Source organism: Indicator indicator, chromosome 7 (genome assembly GCF_027791375.1).
Source record: "Indicator indicator isolate 239-I01 chromosome 7, UM_Iind_1.1, whole genome shotgun sequence".
Taxonomy (NCBI): domain Eukaryota; kingdom Metazoa; phylum Chordata; class Aves; order Piciformes; family Indicatoridae; genus Indicator; species Indicator indicator.
In genome coordinates this window covers 40,264,768-40,282,756 of record NC_072016.1, presented here as the reverse complement: position 1 = coordinate 40,282,756, position 17,989 = coordinate 40,264,768, and the positions used below count along the sequence as shown (strand labels likewise).

The 17,989-nt window shown below is 45.9% G+C and overlaps 1 protein-coding gene across 1 annotated transcript in view; it reads right to left on the bottom strand.

The window, feature by feature from the left end:
• IPMK (inositol polyphosphate multikinase) overlaps positions 1-17,989 on the bottom strand; it is a 49,249-nt gene that overhangs the window by 30,791 nt on the left and 469 nt on the right. The window contains exon 2 of the mRNA XM_054382238.1: positions 11,766-11,851. Coding sequence (XP_054238213.1) covers positions 11,766-11,851 — 86 coding nt within the window. The remainder of the gene's footprint in view (positions 1-11,765; positions 11,852-17,989) is intronic.

Here is a 17,989-nt window from a genome sequence, read left to right as displayed (position 1 = left end):
CTGTTCAGGTGGAACCTTCCTGGGTTCCAGTTTGCACCCATTGCCCCTTGTCCTGTCACTGGGCACCACTGAAAAGAGTCTGGCTCCATCCCCTTTCCCCCTACCCTTCAAATATTTATGGGCATATCCTTCTTCTAAGAGTCAGGCAAAAAAAAGTACAGCAAAGAGTGAGCCATCTTACCTTCCAAAAAATGAAGGCTGTGAAAATAAGCTTCAAAAATCTCCCAAAGAGATACTTATTTGGTCATGTTTATCAACCAGTCATTTGCTAACAATGCCAGAAAAACATTAGGTCTTATTTTATCCACTTCCACATGTTCTGTACAGTCCAATTTAGACTGACCCTAGCAAGATCTGCAGCCCCAGGCAGGGAATCATCTTTACAAGAGGAAAAGCAAACCCTGACCCATTTCTGAAGATGTGGCAGAGCTTCAAAACTCCTTAGGCACTCTCCACTGCAGGCCAAAATAAAGGGAATGCAGCCTAAAAAAAGTGGTGAAGACATACTACCATCGGTCATCTGATAAGGAGGTTTAAATTTTAACACACTAAATACTTCTCCCATTCTTACTTATTCTTTACCTGTCCTTTTGGTTTGACACCACTTAACAACAGAGCTGCAGTACCCTGGAAAACACAGAAGCATAGAATGCTCTGGGTTGAAAGGGACCTCCAAAGGTCATCCAGTCTAACCCTCCTGCAGCAGGGACATCCTCCACTAGATCAGGTTGCTCAGAGCCTTGTTGAGCCTCACCTTGAATAGCTCCAGGGATGGGGCCTCAAATACCTCCCTGGGCAACCTGCTCTACTGTGCCACCACCCTTACAGTGAAGAACTTGTTCCTAACATCCAATCTAAATCTAAATCTTCTCTAATTTCAAACCATTGCCCCTTGTCCTATCACTGCAGTCCTTTGTAAACAGTCCCTCTGCATCTTCTTGTAGGCCCCCTTAAGGTACTGGAAGGCTGCTATTAGGTCTCCCTGGAGCCTTCTCTTCTCCAGGCTGAACAACCCCAGCCTGTCCTCATAGCAGAGGTGCTCCAACCCCTTGAGCATCTTCATGGTCCTCCTCTGGACCCACTCCATTGGGTCCATGTCCTTCCTGTGTTGAGGGCTCTACAGCAGGACACAGTACTGCAGGTGAGGTCTCACGAGAGCAGAGTGGCAGAATCACCTCTCTCAACCTGCTGGCCACGCTGCATTTGATGGAGTCCAGGATGCCATTGGCTTTCTGTGCTGCAAGTGCACACTGTTGACTCATGTACAGCTTTTCACCCACCAGCATTCCCAAGTCCTTTTCTGCAGGGCTGCTCTCAATCTCCTCATCCTCCAGCCTGTACTGATACCTAGGACTGACTTGACCCAGGTGCGCTTTGCCTTATTGAACCTCTTGAGATTCTCCTCAGCCCACCTCTCCTGCCTGTCCAGGTCAGTCTGGGTGGCATCCCATCCTTCAGGCTGATTACTGCACCACTCAGCTTGGTATCATCTGAAAATTTGCAAATATACTGAGAAATGTTATAGAAAAACAAAACATGTTTATTTGTGTGATAGATATGAATGTTTTCTACACTTTGCTGGTTCCTTGTCATGTTCTTGTGCTGGTTATCTTATTAAGATAACAAAGTACAGCTTGCAAAAGGACCCATTGGTTGAGTCTATACTGTGGCAACTATTGATATTTATAACCTGGGGCATAGAGATGGTGCATTGAAAGCAAACAGGCAGAAACACCACCTCCTTAGTGTCTTTTGGATTACACTGAAGTGATGTAGAGAGCCTGAAAACTGCCAGTTTTCATTAGAAGGAAAAGAAATTCCAATTTACTGAATTGTTTTTGTTTGCAAATTATGAAGTAGCTGATTTGTTCAACCAAAAACTAAGAGGTTTCTGCAGTCCTGATAACCCAAGATGTTCATTCTGCTCAGGCATTATTTTTGCTTACAGTCAGGAAGAATTGAAATTTGACAGGGAAATAATGTGCTTTTAATGAAGTATTCCACAGTTCTCCCCATTTCTCATCATTAAAACATTTATTCCACTTTAGAAATGGACTTGGAAAACTTGAGCTACCAGCAGCCCAAAAGATCCAGCAAATTTCAAGGCAGAAAGTCAAGTCACATTGGCAGTTCATCCCTCCCTTGAAGAGCTACAGTACAGCCAGTTTCTCATCTGTCTTTACAACCATTGTGCAAAAGACAGCTTTGTTGCTGCACCACACAAAGTGAGTATCACTTACTGTTGCAAGGGAAAGCAAGGACCTGCTCAGAGAACACCACCCTGACACATCAAAATCCTCACAGGCACAAGAGCAGGTTAAACAAAGACAGCAGCCAGAGTGTTTTCCTATCAACTTGCTGCTCCAAGATTATTCTTTTAAGCAGCTCCAACTATTCAAGAGTTGAGGTTTAAATTCTCACTGAAATTAGAGAAAGAAAAGTGAAATGATGGAACAATAGGACAAAAGGGAAGATAAGGCAGCATGGCTGTCCCACTTTCTGGGAGTGTTAATAGGCATCACCCTTTGTTTCTGGAAAGCTATCTGATCACAGCTGAAGATTCCAGCTAGGGAGTGAGAGAACAAGGGGTGGGAGAAACTCTGAAGCAATTATACTTCAATAGGCAAAATTGAATTTTGCATTTCAAAGAGACAGAAAGGGGAACCAAGTCCTGACAGACCTATGTGGGGTTGTTTTTTCCCCTAATACTCCAAGAGGCAGCCTTCACAAAGAACTTCCTGCAACCTCACCCTAAATTTGCCCTTTCACAGGAGTTTAACCCAAGCCATAGCCATCACAGTCCCACAGATGCTTTCATTCCCTGCCCTGCAGCAGTGTCAGCCTCCAGCTGGTCCCACAGCCTGCTCAGCACCTTGAGTTGGTTCACAGCCCTAATGCAAGGCGCCAAGACACTGTTTAAACTGACATTTAAGTACCTCTATCATCAATACCCCTGAAAAAATAATTGTCTTTACCTTCCTTTAAAAAACCCCTCTTTGTGCTTCTGTTGATTTTGACAGTTTTATTCATCTAAATTATCTGTATTTTACCAGCAATTGGGTATTTTACCATCTCCTGCTATAACCCTTATTTCTAGAACACTCAACTCCCACCTGCAGCCAGGTGTCCAAAAGGATCATTTCAAGGGCTACACCCAGAATGCTACATCAGATTTATAGTCTCATATTCTAGCTCAAAAGCTCCTCTGCCAGCAACAGCCTCTACTTTGGCATGAGAACACTTGCCAAGACAGAGGCAGCTGGAATAACCTTTTTATTTTATTATTTTTATTCATTTTTTTAATGGACAGAGAAGAATGATACCTACTACCAGGAATTTTAGTTGATGGCTCATGATTCTGGGAAAGAATGCGAGGACTAAAAATAACAGCCCAGAAGCTCTTTTGTTGTTTTCTACCCAAGTAGAGGTGTTTCAGTTGTTAGAGAAGACACTAACATAGAAATAGCTGGCTTGTGATAAATAGAGATATGTTTTGGTTTGCTTTGAATAAGTAAGTCTTTGGAATCCCACCTACACGTCTGTCTGTGCCAAACTGGGACTTCCAGAATCAGCTATGAGCCCACATCTTCCTTTCAGACAGCATTCTGCTGGACAAGCACATCAGTCCTTACTTTCCAAGCCTGCAGATAACCTCTTTGGTCACTGCTGGCAAGGAAAGAGAGCTTGTGCTAGAACACAGAGCAGAACAGGGCAAGGAGACACCAAAAAAGAACAGTAATAAGACCACTAAGAAACCTCAGCAAGGCTTTGATCAGAGTCTGTTCCTGTAAGGCAGAGAGAAAATCTGGGTGAGAGGGTTCTGTTCCACTCAGGCATGGTGAGCCAGGTTATTGGGCTTGCTCTGTCAAGATTTTTAGGTTTACAAATAAATGTGTGCACATATTATATATATGTATGTCTGTGTGTATATACAAGTATATTTATGTGTGTGCATACACATATAGATGATACACACAACACTCAGAGCAATCAATACTGCTACCAATAAATAATTGCTACCAAATTGCTCCCTAAGGATTGGATATGAGAGGAATTTTAACAAGCGTTATTAGATACACAATGAGATATTCAACAGAATATTTCATGGGTTTTTTTTAATTTGCTTATGGCTAATCTGATAGCTGGATGCACAGGAATGCACCAAAACATTACACTATCTTCCACCATATGCACTGGTGATTCACATCCCTTTCTGCACATACACAGTGCTGGCTTTACGCAATAGTCTCCTATTATAAGCCTCTTTCTTTTTTTAACTTGAAAACTGGAATTCTTTCTTTCAGAGACTGAATTTATTTTCCTTTTCTTTCATGCAGGCAACCTACACTTTCCCCAATCCCATACTGGCAGCCCACCAGTGATAGCTTACTTTTAAATAAACTTAAAATGCACCAAGTTCTGTATTTTCTGTACAACACCAACACACCTTTTGTAAATGTATATTCTGAAACATTTGGAACTGAATTAATCTGCAAATATTTGTTCCAGTCTGAAAGAGTGAGCACTTGCATGACCCTCCAGCACAGCAGAAGCACTGTACTGTAGTTTAATCCAGTGTAACATACTATGGATATGCTCATTAAAACCAGGCATTTTTTGCTTTCTTTTCAGCCAGATCTACTCTCAGAAAGGAATCTTCCTCAAAATCAGAAGAAATGGATTTTCCTTCCTGTTTACACACTTAGCACTGACTACAGGCTACCTAGTCTGTTACCAACTCCATACAGTACTTCCCCTGATAGCAATAGATTGCAATAATGGCCTTTTGGTGTCTCCCTCTAGTAGATTTTATTAGATTTATTGAAGCAGGTTGTAGCTTGTTCTATGGCACACAACAGACAAAGGAGCACAGGGCACAGATGCTCACCAGACCCCCCTAGGTTAAATCTTCTACTGGGCTGTGCATCTCTTCCAAACCTGTTTTTGCTCCAGAGTGCCATGCTTTTTAAGTCTTACTGTCCTGCTACAGCAGGCTGTGAGTCAGTTAATAGTGATCTGAAATACCACAAATGCATTTAGGACAGGAGTAAGAATTCAGCAGATTCTTAGCCCTATACTTCATCCTTCATCTATCTTAGACAACTCCTTACGCAAAAAAAGACCTAAACCCAAGCTGCCAGTATTTCATGCTTTGGTCCAAAAGCCGTGCTCTTCTCATTAGCAGAGGAGTACTGCCTGTTCTTTCTTTTGTTACAATAATTCTGAGCAGGCTCATGGTTTAAATTATAGAGTTTCACGCACTGGTTTGGGAATTTAAATTTGGTTATTTCTCCAGCAAAAGAGAATCTCTCCTCCACAGCTGCTCAGCAGGAGGAATGATGCCAAGAGCGGGAACGGGCTGTATCAGAGCATGCTCAGTATGTTTGCAAACAGGTAGTTTGTGTACTCTGGTACTGTTACCTCTCCTAGGGATGCAGCAGATCTGCATAAACTTAAACATAGCATATAAACAAAGTGTACTGAGGTACAGGATACTGAGCTACAGTTCTGAATGTGATGATAATCAAAGGTCTGAGCGAGGCAGGTCTGAGCGAGGCATTACATCCCCAAAATAACTTAGTGAAGTGTGCATCCTAGTTCTCCAAGCTTTTTCCATACAAGACTGAAAATCAGAACCTTAGCTGGAGCCTTGATCATGGGATAAGGATATTTTAGTACACAATAGCAGCATAATGACTATCATCCACTCCTTTTTCAGTCAAGGGTAATCACCTAAATCAAGATTATATTAAAAAAAAAAGTTAACTGAGTTTACAAAATTGAGTAATTCATCCTTAAGCAAGATATATTTTGCCTCCCTGAGCCCTTTCCATCACTAGCAAAGAACAGTTTACAGAACACAGGCTGCCTTATCATGATTTGTGCTATATAGGCTGAAAGGGGGCTGAGCCTTATGAGTCAGTTCTTGCAACTCTATGCAAAAGCTGCCAGGCCAAAACACATCTTTCAGGCTTGATTTTGTGCCATGGAGGGGGAGGGAAGACACCAGAAGTCTTCTGCACTGCCTGAAGCAGCTTGAACACTAATTAATTAAAATCAGACAACGCAAAACCAGAAGAAAGCATCAAGCAGTACAGAAAAGCCATGGCACAGGAGTAGAGGCAGGTTATTAAAAATGAAAGAAATAAACCAGCAAGGAAAAGACCATGGATAATGGTCCACTTGGGCATACTTTTCTGCATGTTTATTCTCTGCAACCACAGAAGCACAAGGAACCAGGGCTTCAGGAATATTGAGTCTTCATTGACATATTACTCTCTGACCACAAACTCAATTTGGTCTTCACTAACTTGTTACTCTCCAGTCACAAACTCCAAGACTGTTACAAGTGAAAAAGTTGCACAAACAACATTCTGCCTTACGCCATGTTGTGGAATGAGTTAGTAAGTTCTTTAGGGGAAACAGAACAGAAAGACAGGTCATTGCCCTGTTGAAAGCTGCACTATAATGCATCCAACAAAAGTTCAGAACAATTGTGTGGCCAGCCATGAAACCATCACTTCCAGGCTTTCAAGTGCCTGACTCTCACCTAACTAACGTAAATCGCTTTTACATGCTGGAGCTATTTGTGTCTCTTACATCCTGGCTTTGTTTTCAGGACATGTAACAAGAGTGAAAAACAATTTCTGTTATCTACAGCAGTTACAGCTTCCTAGCATTCATGTTGTATGTCAGCAGGGCTTGAACCCTGAACTTCCAGGCTACTGCTACAGTGGTTAACAGAGCTGTCATTGAATGGCAATAGGTGGAAGGTCTGTTACCCAGAAGGGGCAGCTGACCAGGACGGAATCTCTGTTACCCTGAAGGGCCAGATGACAAGGTTAGAAGATCCATTACCTAGCAGGGCTAGAGGACTAGCCCCATTATCTTTTCCCAATGCTATATGGGGTGAATCAGTTACCTTGGTTCCCAAGCATTAGGATAGAAGAAGGTTGCCAGCCCCACGCTTGAACTGGGAGAACCCTATCTACGTCTTCATTCCAACCTCCCAAAACTGTTCTTGTTCTCTGGGGCAAGAGTACCCGAGAACTCAGGCAAGACTTGTGTTAACAGCAGCCCTGGAACCTTACAGTATTGTGGGTATGTTATTTGGAGCTGTGATTTGGCAACAGCGTGAGAAGCAACTATGACAATTCTGACATGCAGAAACCAGCAAATGGAGGAAAAAAAAGTAAAAGTGGTAAGCACTGGAAGTTGTCCATGATGCAGGAGCTTTCTCAGGTGGGATTTTGGCAGGCAAGATGAGGGGGAAATGTGTGCTCCTCAAACATCTCACAGTCACCGTAGGAAAGCAGAAGGGCAACTCAAAGGGAAGTTTACAGAAATATTTGTTGATCTGTAAAGCATAGAATGCCAGTTTGTTAGCTGCTGCAGTAGTATCCTTCAAAACTGCAATATGCCATGCTCGGAACAGATACACACAGCAACAGAGGTTTACAGCCCCACTGAGCAAATGTCAGAAATCAGAAGTGAAAGAGCTGCCATTTCAAAGCAGTTCCATGACCTTCTCTTGTTCTGTTGAAGACAAGAGATACTCCATCCCTTAGAGCTAAACACCCAGCTTGTAGGAAACTGAAGATAACCTTAACAACTACAAATTCTCTTCCTCTGTTTTAAATACTTGTAGCCCAATATCCTTTTGTGCCCACAAAAAGCAGCTGCCCTATTTAAATCCTCACATTCCACTTTCCTCTCCCTCTTCGTGGCACCACCAGGACAGTAGTTTCTGCAATACTACATTCTTGACATGACAAATTAAGAAAAAACCTGCGCTGAAGAAGGTATCTTTTAAATAGCAAGAGAGGGTTATGCTAGCACACAGTGCTCTTGGGTACAGCCTGGCATGCTTGCGATGAGAGCTGTGTACCCAGCTAAGCAGGGAAGTTTTACCTCACAGTGACTGCACCTAACCTTTCCCAAGGACGCTTTCCTTACAGTTCCCAAGTCAGAAGAGCTCACCACAGCAAGGTTGACAGAGGCTTTATCCTTTGCCTTTCCCAACACTGCTGTATTAAATCAAGCTGTTTCGGCACATATAAACGCACCCTGCCATAAAGCAAGCTGAAGACAAACACTAAAGCACACTGAATAGCAGCCCTCTTTTGTGGATTTGAGTGTGCATGTGTGGGTGGCCTACCACAAAAATGTACTGCCTTTTACCGGTCTATTTTCTTTAATGGAAATGGGTCACTACTACACAATATATTACACTACATTTTTAGACAACATGGCTTTCCTGTTTCCACATCTCTGTGTACTGCTCCCTCCTGAAACTCCTTAAAAAGCAGGCCTCTAGAGTGCCTCCACCTACACGTTCTCACCATGGAGTATTTCCATTAGATGGAGTGTAGATAGCCCTTAATAAAACACAACTCTTCTCCTCCATGTGTTTTTTCATTCTCTTGCTGCTCTTATCTATTGAAAACAAAGTATTTTGTAGCTATTCAAGATTTAAAAAGTCTTTTTTTTTCCCACCCAGATAAGGGTACCACAAGACCTGGTAGAAAACTCCGTGGTTATGCAAGAAGTTCATGCCCTCAGGTGTGGGAAGGGAGTTCGCAGGAACAGAACTAAAATGTTATTGCTTTGATTTGATAATTGCTCATATTTGCTCAATGGAAAGTGGACATTACCAGTGGCCAGTCACACTCCAGTGATAAGAAATGCATAGTAAGCTATTAACAATGACTCCGAAGAGCTCATTGTTCTTCTCATTGTTTATCACAGAAGGTATTCACAATAGTCTTGTCAGACTCTATTTTTGCCCTCCCTCATCACACAGAATCAAACCCATTTCCCCAACAGTGTAAAATGGCAGATAGATAAAAGTTTGGTTCACTTGGAACTAGATGAGCTTTAAGGTCCCCTCCAACTCAAACCATTCTATGATTCTATGATAAATAACCTCTTAAGAAAGAAGACATCTATTTAGAGTGGTTGTGGTCTCTTTTTTAGCAGCTGGACTGAAAACAGACTCTCAGGAAGAGAGAAAGGTAACCTAATGGCAATCTGCGTAGGAATTACTAGAAAGATTTTTCAGTGTCCCACTTGGACAGAGACCTGTGAAATTCTTTAAAGCTTTCAGCTGCCACCCACTTCTGCTCAATAGAAACTAACCCACCAATAACCAGGGGGAAAAAAAATGGTGAATCGCTGAGGCAGGCTAGGGCCCTCTTCATTTCACACATCCAGCTGAGGGTAAATCCAGCAGTTCCAGAAGAGATGACTGTCTTGTCCAGATAAAAGAACATATCTACCTGTATCAATTATAGTCAAATTTATCTCTATCATGACACATTCCCTGCAAACTTCAGCTCGCAAGCATTCAAAATAGCTGAAATACCACTTCCTGGTCGCTGCTGGAAGACACCTCCGCCTCAGATCTGAGGTAACTACTCTCCAGCCCACTTCTGTAGCTGAAACAAAGACACACATCTTCTTGCTACCACAAAATACAGAGGTTCTCCATTACTTCATCCAAGAAGACTTGCTTTACCTGTAATTTAAAAACCCCACTTTCTGGGGTTTCTGACCCAGGTAGTTGGTACCAATCTTGATTCAGGCCAGGGTAAGGTAGCATACAAAGGGAACAGTAACTGATCTATCACTGCAGACAGAACAGTTACAAGCATGTATGAAAAAGAAGGTGCAGAAATTAAAACAAAACCATGATTAATTCACATATTCTAATGGGTTATCTTCTGGATTGATGTTCTCTTTGTCTAGTCCTGCCATGTAGACAACCCCTTGTCTCAAGGAATGGTAAAATTCTCCTTCCCCCTTTCTCTGGAGGCTCATTAGCCTACCCTAAGATAATGTTACTGATTATAGCACAAAACAAGCTGAGCTCAGTCATCAGAACAGGGCAGTCTTAAGGTTGCTGCCACTGCTTATCAGTTTCATCACTGAAAGAGACAGCAGATTATCAACACAAGGAACGTTGTTTTCTATTCTGTAAGTCAAATCAGTTCATCATTGTCCAAAAAGCATCAGCACAGCACAAGGTAGGTGGCAAGAATGAGAATAAAGGCCTTTTCCTCTTGGCAGCAATGAGCTGTGGTATCAGCTCAAGCTGCCTGTGACACCGTACCCTATCCTGAAGGCCACAATCTGCAGTAATCCTCATCCTGAAGCAACCATATGTAGTGCTGAGGTGTCTATATCCCACAGCATGTGTCTCCTGCCCAAGAGTAAACATGATAGCAGTTAATCATTGAGACCTGACAAATCCCCAGGACCTTTCTTCTCTCTTTTCACCTACAGATGTTGGTGCAGACGTTCCCTTCTCCAACAAGAAGGCATTCTGGTCCACCTCTAACTCATACACCTTTCCCCTTGTCTACTGTTTTTCAAGAACTGCCCAGCCCTTTTCCCAAATGGCTTATGACTCCCAAAATTCAGTGTCAGAAGTGGCCCAAGCAAGGCCCTGGAAGACAGCATTAAAGCTAAATTACTAGCACTGAGACCTGGTGTCTTCACTACAACCTTTTTCTCCAGGTTTGCCCAGGGTCTTGCACACAGCTTGTCATGTGAGTCTAAGCAAGAGGTAAAGCAGCAAAGTTTGTGCTGTGACTGGTTAATGTCTAAGCAAAGCTCCAGCTTACCCCTTCTTCCCTGCAGTGATGGCACATTAGTGTCCTCATCTCAGGATTTCAGAGAAGGTTAGGTAATCTGCTACTCAAAGGATTCTGTTCAAGCTTCTTACTTCTACTGAAGAGTTCCCACTTGGGCTGGATCACATCCTTCCTAACCTCACTGAGAAACCTCAGAAAAATATTTACATTGAGGTTGCTGAGTTCCTACTAATTCCAGAGCTGCTGTTTTGTCTAGCAGTCCCATTATCAGATTTATCCAGTAATGCTAGTACGCAAACATGTTTACTTACAGCACATTGCTCAGTCTGTTTGAATTTGAAAGATTTCCACAAAATATGTAGGGTCCGCTGGTAATTGAAATTGATACTCTCATGGCAAAAAATCCCAAACTAGACAGTGCAACAAAAAGAGGGTGTCAAGGTTCCTCTCTTAGCCTGCACGAAGATTTCCACAGTTCTTCGTACCCAACAAGCCATGGAAAGGGGTTACATATCAAGCTGATAAAGCCACATGATGGACTATCATGGGCAGGTGGGTGAGAAGGGGAAGAGGCTCTCAAGACAGTTTACCCTCAAAAGACAAGGAGCCACAGCTTTCCTGATTTGTGTTATTAAATTTGCTGACAAAGCAAACTGAAGATGAGCAATATAACAAACTGGAGTTCAAACAATTGGAGTTACACTTTTTATTGACTTTTAAAAGGAGCTGAATTTGAATACAGCAAACAGGTTTCATACAGTCATACTTCCAGCAATAAACCAGCCCAGACAGAAGCATAAGACACACTAAATTTAGATGTAACCAGTTCTGAGATGCTCAGCAACACAAGAAAGGTAGGATCAAACATATCACTCTTCAATCACAGATGAAGATAACACAAGGCCTTTCAGTAAGATCTTAAGAGGCTGTAAAAACCCTGCTGTTCATGAGCAAATAAGCCCTGTGAGTGAAGCAAGTCTGGCACAGGGACAGACATTCAAAGAGGAGAAGGTTCTAGAAAGCACAGATACCTTGACAGAGCTGTCAATGACCTACTGTTAAGATATTTAGGTTGCACCTTCCCAACTGCAACGGTAAGGATGTTACAGGAAGCACACACATCATCTCCCCCACAGCAAGCCTGCTCTGTCCATGCTGCAGGATCCTCACCTTGTTGTAGAACTCCTGCTCCCTGGGACCGCGAGGTGGTGGCTGCAACTGTTTCAGGACAGTCCCATCTGGATGCTGCAGTATACCTGCAAGAGAACAATTTTGTTTAGTTTTAAGAGATACAGCTTTTAATTCTTCTCAGAAATAGCAGACACGCCATCAGAAGCAGCCTATTTGCCAAGAGGTACTGCTTTGAGTATGTGCACACTACAGTGGAAATCAGCAGCTCCAGCACCAAAAACCTTAGCAAAGGTTTGATTGCATTCCTCTTTTTCTAGCCATCAAGATAATTTCCTGGGTTGAACTCAGCTCAAGGCCAACACAGCACTGCCATTTGCCATTAGAAGTTCCACCCAAAAGAAACACTGATTCAGCTATGGAAGATTACATAGACACTCCCTTTTCAAATAACAGATAAGTTGCTTTTCCAGCAATGCCAATAAGTTAAAGGGGTTAGTACCAAGTCTAATGCCATTTCCCACTAGCTAAAATGGAAATGTTGTCCTGTGAATGCATTTCTGTACTAGTGGCATAGAATACTTCTGCATTACTAGAAGTAGCACCCCTACAGCACTACCTGCTAATCAGATGCCTCTCTTGTATCACCCGTAATTACAATGCAGAATTTCACTTCAGCCAGGTAATCACCTTCATCATGCCTGCACCAAAGCAACCCACAACATCCTCCCAAAACTGCCTTAATGACTCCCCAGTCACCAATATCGCTGAGTAGCAGAAAAGTACAGGAGCGTACTCAAGAGATGGATCTGGGCAGAAGTAAAGAAAAATAACTGCATCCCTGTGAAATGTGCTCCAAACTTTGAGATCAACAGTTGCAAGAGAAAAACAAAACCTCACTTCTGGAAAAGCGATTTTCTCTTAGGATTTATTCAAACTACTTTATTTTGCTTAGAAGGGAAGCAAAAATGTCAACAGTATACAAAATAGGTTCCATCTTCAGCTCACCGCTCAAGGAAGCGCAGTAAAAGGAGCCAGGAGCTTTGTGCCCCAAAAAGAGTTTACAGTTGTTAACAGCAATTGTGCTTTCACCTTTTAGACAGCATTATGTCTGAATGGGCTCTGTTGTGCAGTCCTGGAAACTAAACAAGATCTTTACAACCCAAGATATTTACTTTAAAACAACCACCAGACTTAGAGAAGTTTTGTTAGTTGGCCATGCCAAGGAACAGAGAGTGGGTTTAAAAATCTGCTCAGAGCTGCTCTCGAGGCATGTTGCTTGCTGCAAGTAGCATTTTGTATGCTTTCCTGCAGCAGAAAAATATTGCCACACAACTACCACAACATCTTGATATACTATTTTGAAGAGTTTAATGTAACCTAAGACTGGCTGAAGTTCCCTCATCCTCTGGATTTCCTGACAGACTAGAGCACCTACTCCATAGTCAGGACAGAAGCAAGCTGAAAATCAGACTCATGTTTCAACATTCAGCATGAAGGTGAAAACTCCACAACCTTCCTTCCCTGAGATCTGCAACCACAACCGGAGATACCATCACCTGCAGATCACACTAACATATGGATGTTTGTCATGGCTTTGTTCCAGGGTTGCTGGGGGTTTTCAGCATACATAGCCTGTAGGATTGTTTTAATATAAAAATAATCAATTTAGTATTTCTGAAAAAGCAGCAGAACTGCTTCATAATTTTAATTTTGGTGGAGCTCACAAACATTTCTCAATGGTTCTGCATTGCTAGTGTTCTAAACCCCAAATCTACTGCAAAAATAACCAACACAGATGTATGCACTTTTCTAACCAACAAAACATCCTGACATCCAATCCACATGCTTTGCTGAACTACAGACAAACCTGTTCTGCACAAACACACCAAACAGTTACTTTAGAGAAGAACCTCTGAGGCTATCCAATAAAGGCTGACCAGTAAGTATGTGCCACCTTAACCTCTGCACCAGGAAACAGCAGCCAGAGTTACAGGTTTTCCATTTTGCATGACCAATCAAGTCAAATGATAGGGAATGGCCCCTTTAGCTCTGGAGCCCACTAATGGCTTGGGGTTCTCCAGCACTTTGAGGGTATAGACACCAAACCACAGCCAGGGTCAGGAGATTTTATAAGGTGGCATGTCCCATCTGCTCCTGCCTCTCTCCACCTGCCCACAGAAATAAGCTATGACCCAAGGTGGTTACCTTACTACACATGATCTGCCCTATTCCAAGTGAAGCACTGCTGGAGACAGCACTCAACAAAAGGTCACTTGTAATGCCCTGAAGCTGAGGGTCTGCGTGTTCATGCAGGGAGGCTGCAAGAGCTCTCTCTTCGCAGAGCAGCGACAGTCACAGTGAGCAAAGGGAAAACTGAAAGGTTATTCAGGGGGAACTCTACAGCAAAGATGTTTTAAGGCATACACTAACCAAAAGAGGAGTTAAAAATACTTTGGATACCTTCAAGTCCTCTGGTGTTTGTAGGTGGGGACAGAAGGGAAGTTGAGCACAGAGGACAGCAGTGACGTGCAGGAGGGAGCTGTGCAGAACAAGGAAGGCTCTGGGCTTGAATCAATAAACAGCTCAGATACTAAACCCCCCACAGGTACAACCTTCAAGATACATTTGTCATGTTGTATGCATGGCAACAGATGTATCCTGACCGAAAAAAAGGCAATCTGCTTTTACAGCTTTAGGCTTTTTAAAAGCTCTTTTTAAAAAGAAGAGGCTCTTTATGGGGTAGGAAAGGGCAGAATGGAAAACAGCAGGAAGGCTGACCACTCTAGGAAGAGGCAGAAAAGGCAGTGGGGAAGGTAGGAGACACATTGGTCTCCTCACACATGCTTCAAGTTCTCATATTCTGATTGTCTGTGATATTCCTTACCAGTGCTATTAACAACTACATATATCCAAATATGTGGCCACTAGCTTCACAACAAAGACACCAATGGGGAGCGGCACTGCAGAATTATACATGACCCTCTATCTTTAGCATCTCGACTGCCAGCACTCCTACATACAACATCTGTAAAGAAATAGAACGAGAAGATTTAGTTATGAAAAATGAGAGAGCTATGAGTGCCCAGAGCAGCTCTGGTCCTCAACTGAATGTAGAACTCAGTTTTTAAGATGAGATCATCAACTGTGTCAGTAACTCTGCAGGAAAACCTTGGCCTTGTTTGTGAGATGAAGTGGAATTATCTAGACCTAACACCTTTGAGCTGCACCCACAATACAGATGCCGTATTACCTGTGTTGCCTTGATGCAACTGTGATAAAACTGACATGGCATAGGTGAAGTTCTCCCTGAAGTAAGCATTTTTTGCCTGTATCCACCCAATGTTATATAAACAACAAGGCAGATGAACATCTCCAAGGATCTTACACACCTCCCCTGACATTTTACTGTACTGGGTACAGCAGGGGCAAGGGACAAGAATTACTTTACTGTGGAGATTATCAGCAGCAAGACAGGCCACAGACGCAGGCTATAGATAAGACAAACTCACAGTGCCATTAGTGCTGTAATTCCACTCCCTGATGGCTGAGGGGTTCTGAAGTTCAGCCCTTGGCCTGTTGAGCAGAGGCAGCTCCTAGTGACAGGGTTCAAAGGCGGTATGACAGCAGGCACTCGTTATAGCTATGCTCAAAAGGGCATGGCTGAGAATTCAACAGATGTATACCTTACATTTGGCTGAGAGGCAGGAGTTGCACCAAATGTGAGGTGCCAGAAGGATGAGACATGCCATTTGGTAACCTTAACTTGGCCACTTGATCTGGCACTGACCACTGCCTATGTTAAAAGACACCTTCAGCAGAAGGACCAACACCTCACTCCTCAACTTGGAATTAAAACAAATTGAATGCACACTTCAAGAAAGTTGTATCCTCATGTTATTTGTACTATTAGCCTCCTTACTAGCCACTGGATCAAACTTACTATCAAATAAACAAGCAACTAAGACATTACTCCAGGATGGTAAAACACATACCAATATTTTGCTGAAGTTTCTGGCGGCCAAAGACCGTTCCCTTTAGATAAAACATTGTTTCAACACATGTTCTGAGGGTGCTAAGCATGCGTACCTACATTCCCACTGTTTTAAAAGGTGCCTGTAAAAAAGAAGCTGAACTGTGGAGGCCCTTTGGCTTACAACTGCCAGTTAACTGCCCCATTCTTACAAGCGATTACCAGATATGAAAATCACCAGAAGAGAGATATTTAGCAGTGGTGACACCTGTCTGTGCTGCATGAGCCCTGCCAACGCTTGGAGGCAGAACAGACCTTGGCCAGGAAAACTGATCCTCATGTTCTGATGGAACCACCACATCACTCAGCCTGGAGGTAGCTGCCAGCAACCCCCCTCACAGCCCCCAGAGCACCGCCAGCTCCCCCTCACAGCCCTCAGAGCACCGCCAGCTCCCCCTCACAGCCCCCAGAGCACCGCCAGCACCCCCTCACAGCCCTCAGAGCACCGCCAGCTCCCCCTCACAGCCCCGAGAGCTCCGCCAGCACCCCCTCACAGCCCTCAGAGCACCGCCAGCTCCCCCTCACAGCCCCCAGAGCACCGCCAGCACCCCTCACAGCCCTCAGAGCACCGCCAGCTCCCCCTCACAGCCCTCAGAGCACCGCCAGCTCCCCCTCACAGCCCCAGAGCACCGCCAGCTCCCCTCACAGCCCCAGAGCACCGCCAGCACCCCTCACAGCCCCAGAGCACCGCCAGCCCCCTCACAGCCCTCAGAGCACCGCCAGCTCCCCCTCACAGCCCCCAGAGCACCGCCAGCTCCCCCTCACAGCCCCCAGAGCACCGCCAGCTCCCCCTCACAGCCCTCAGAGCACCGCCAGCTCCCCCTCACAGCCCCGAGAGCTCCGCCAGCACCCCCTCACAGCCCTCAGAGCACTGCCAGCACCCCCTCACAGCCCCGAGAGGACCGCCAGCACCCCTCACAGCCCTCAGAGCACCGCCAGCTCCCCCTCACAGCCCCGAGAGCACCGCCAGCTCCCCCTCACAGCCCTCAGAGCACCGCCAGCTCCCCCTCACAGCCCCAGAGCACCGCCAGCCCCCTCACAGCCCCAGAGCACCGCCAGCACCCCTCACAGCCCCAGGCAGCACCTCCAGCCAGCACCGCCAGCACCCCTCACAGCCCCCAGAGCACCGCCAGCACCACCTCACAGCCCCCAGAGCACCGCCAGCACCACTCTCACAGCCCCCAGAGCACCGCCAGCACCACTCTCACAGCCCCCAGAGCACCGCCAGCACCACTCTCACAGCCCCCAGAGCACCGCCAGCACCCCTCACAGCCCTCAGAGCACCGCCAGCACCCCCTCACAGCCCCAAAGCACCGCCAGCACCACCTCACAGCCCCAGAGCACCGCCAGCACCCCCTCACAGCCCCCAGAGCACCGCCAGCACCCCCTCACAGCCCCCAGAGCACCGCCAGCACCACCCTCACAGCCCCCAGAGCACCGCCAGCACCACCTCACAGCCCCCAGAGCACCGCCAGCACCACTCTCACAGCCCCCAGAGCACCGCCAGCACCCCATCACAGCCCTCAAAGCACCGCCAGCACCCCCTCACAGCCCTCAAAACACCGCCAGCACCCCATCACAGCTCCTAGAGCACCGCCAGCACCCCCTCACAGCCCCCAGAGCACCGCCAGCACCCCCTCACAGCCCCCAGAGCACCGCCAGCACCACCCTCACAGCCCCCAGAGCACCGCCAGCACCACCCTCACAGCCCCAGAGCACCGCCAGCACCCCGTCACAGCCCCCAGAGCACCGCCAGCACCACCCTCACAGCCCCCAGAGCACCGCCAGCACCTCCTCACAGCCCCCAGAGCACCGCCAGCAGCCCCTCACAGCCCCCAGAGCACCGCCAGCACCCCCTCACAGCCCCCAGAGCACTGCCAGCACCCTCTCACAGCCCTCAGAGCACCGCCAGCAGCCCCTCACAACCCTCAGAACACCGCCAGCATCCCCTCACAGCCCTCCGAGCACCGCCAGCACCCCCTCACAGCCCCCAGAGCACCGCCAGCACCCCCTCACAGCCCCCAGAGCACCCCCGCAGCCCCGAAGTGCCTGCCAAATCCCCCAGCCCCGAAGTGGGCGGCAGACCCTCTCAGCATCGAGCTGGCACCCGAGGGCGAACAGGTGCTGGCAGCTCGGCGCGGCAGGCGGGCAGAGCCCGACGCCTAAAGATCAACTACCAAGCTCGCAAGCCCTGCCCGCCGCTCCCGAGGTGCCGTTTCCCCGCTCCTGCCGC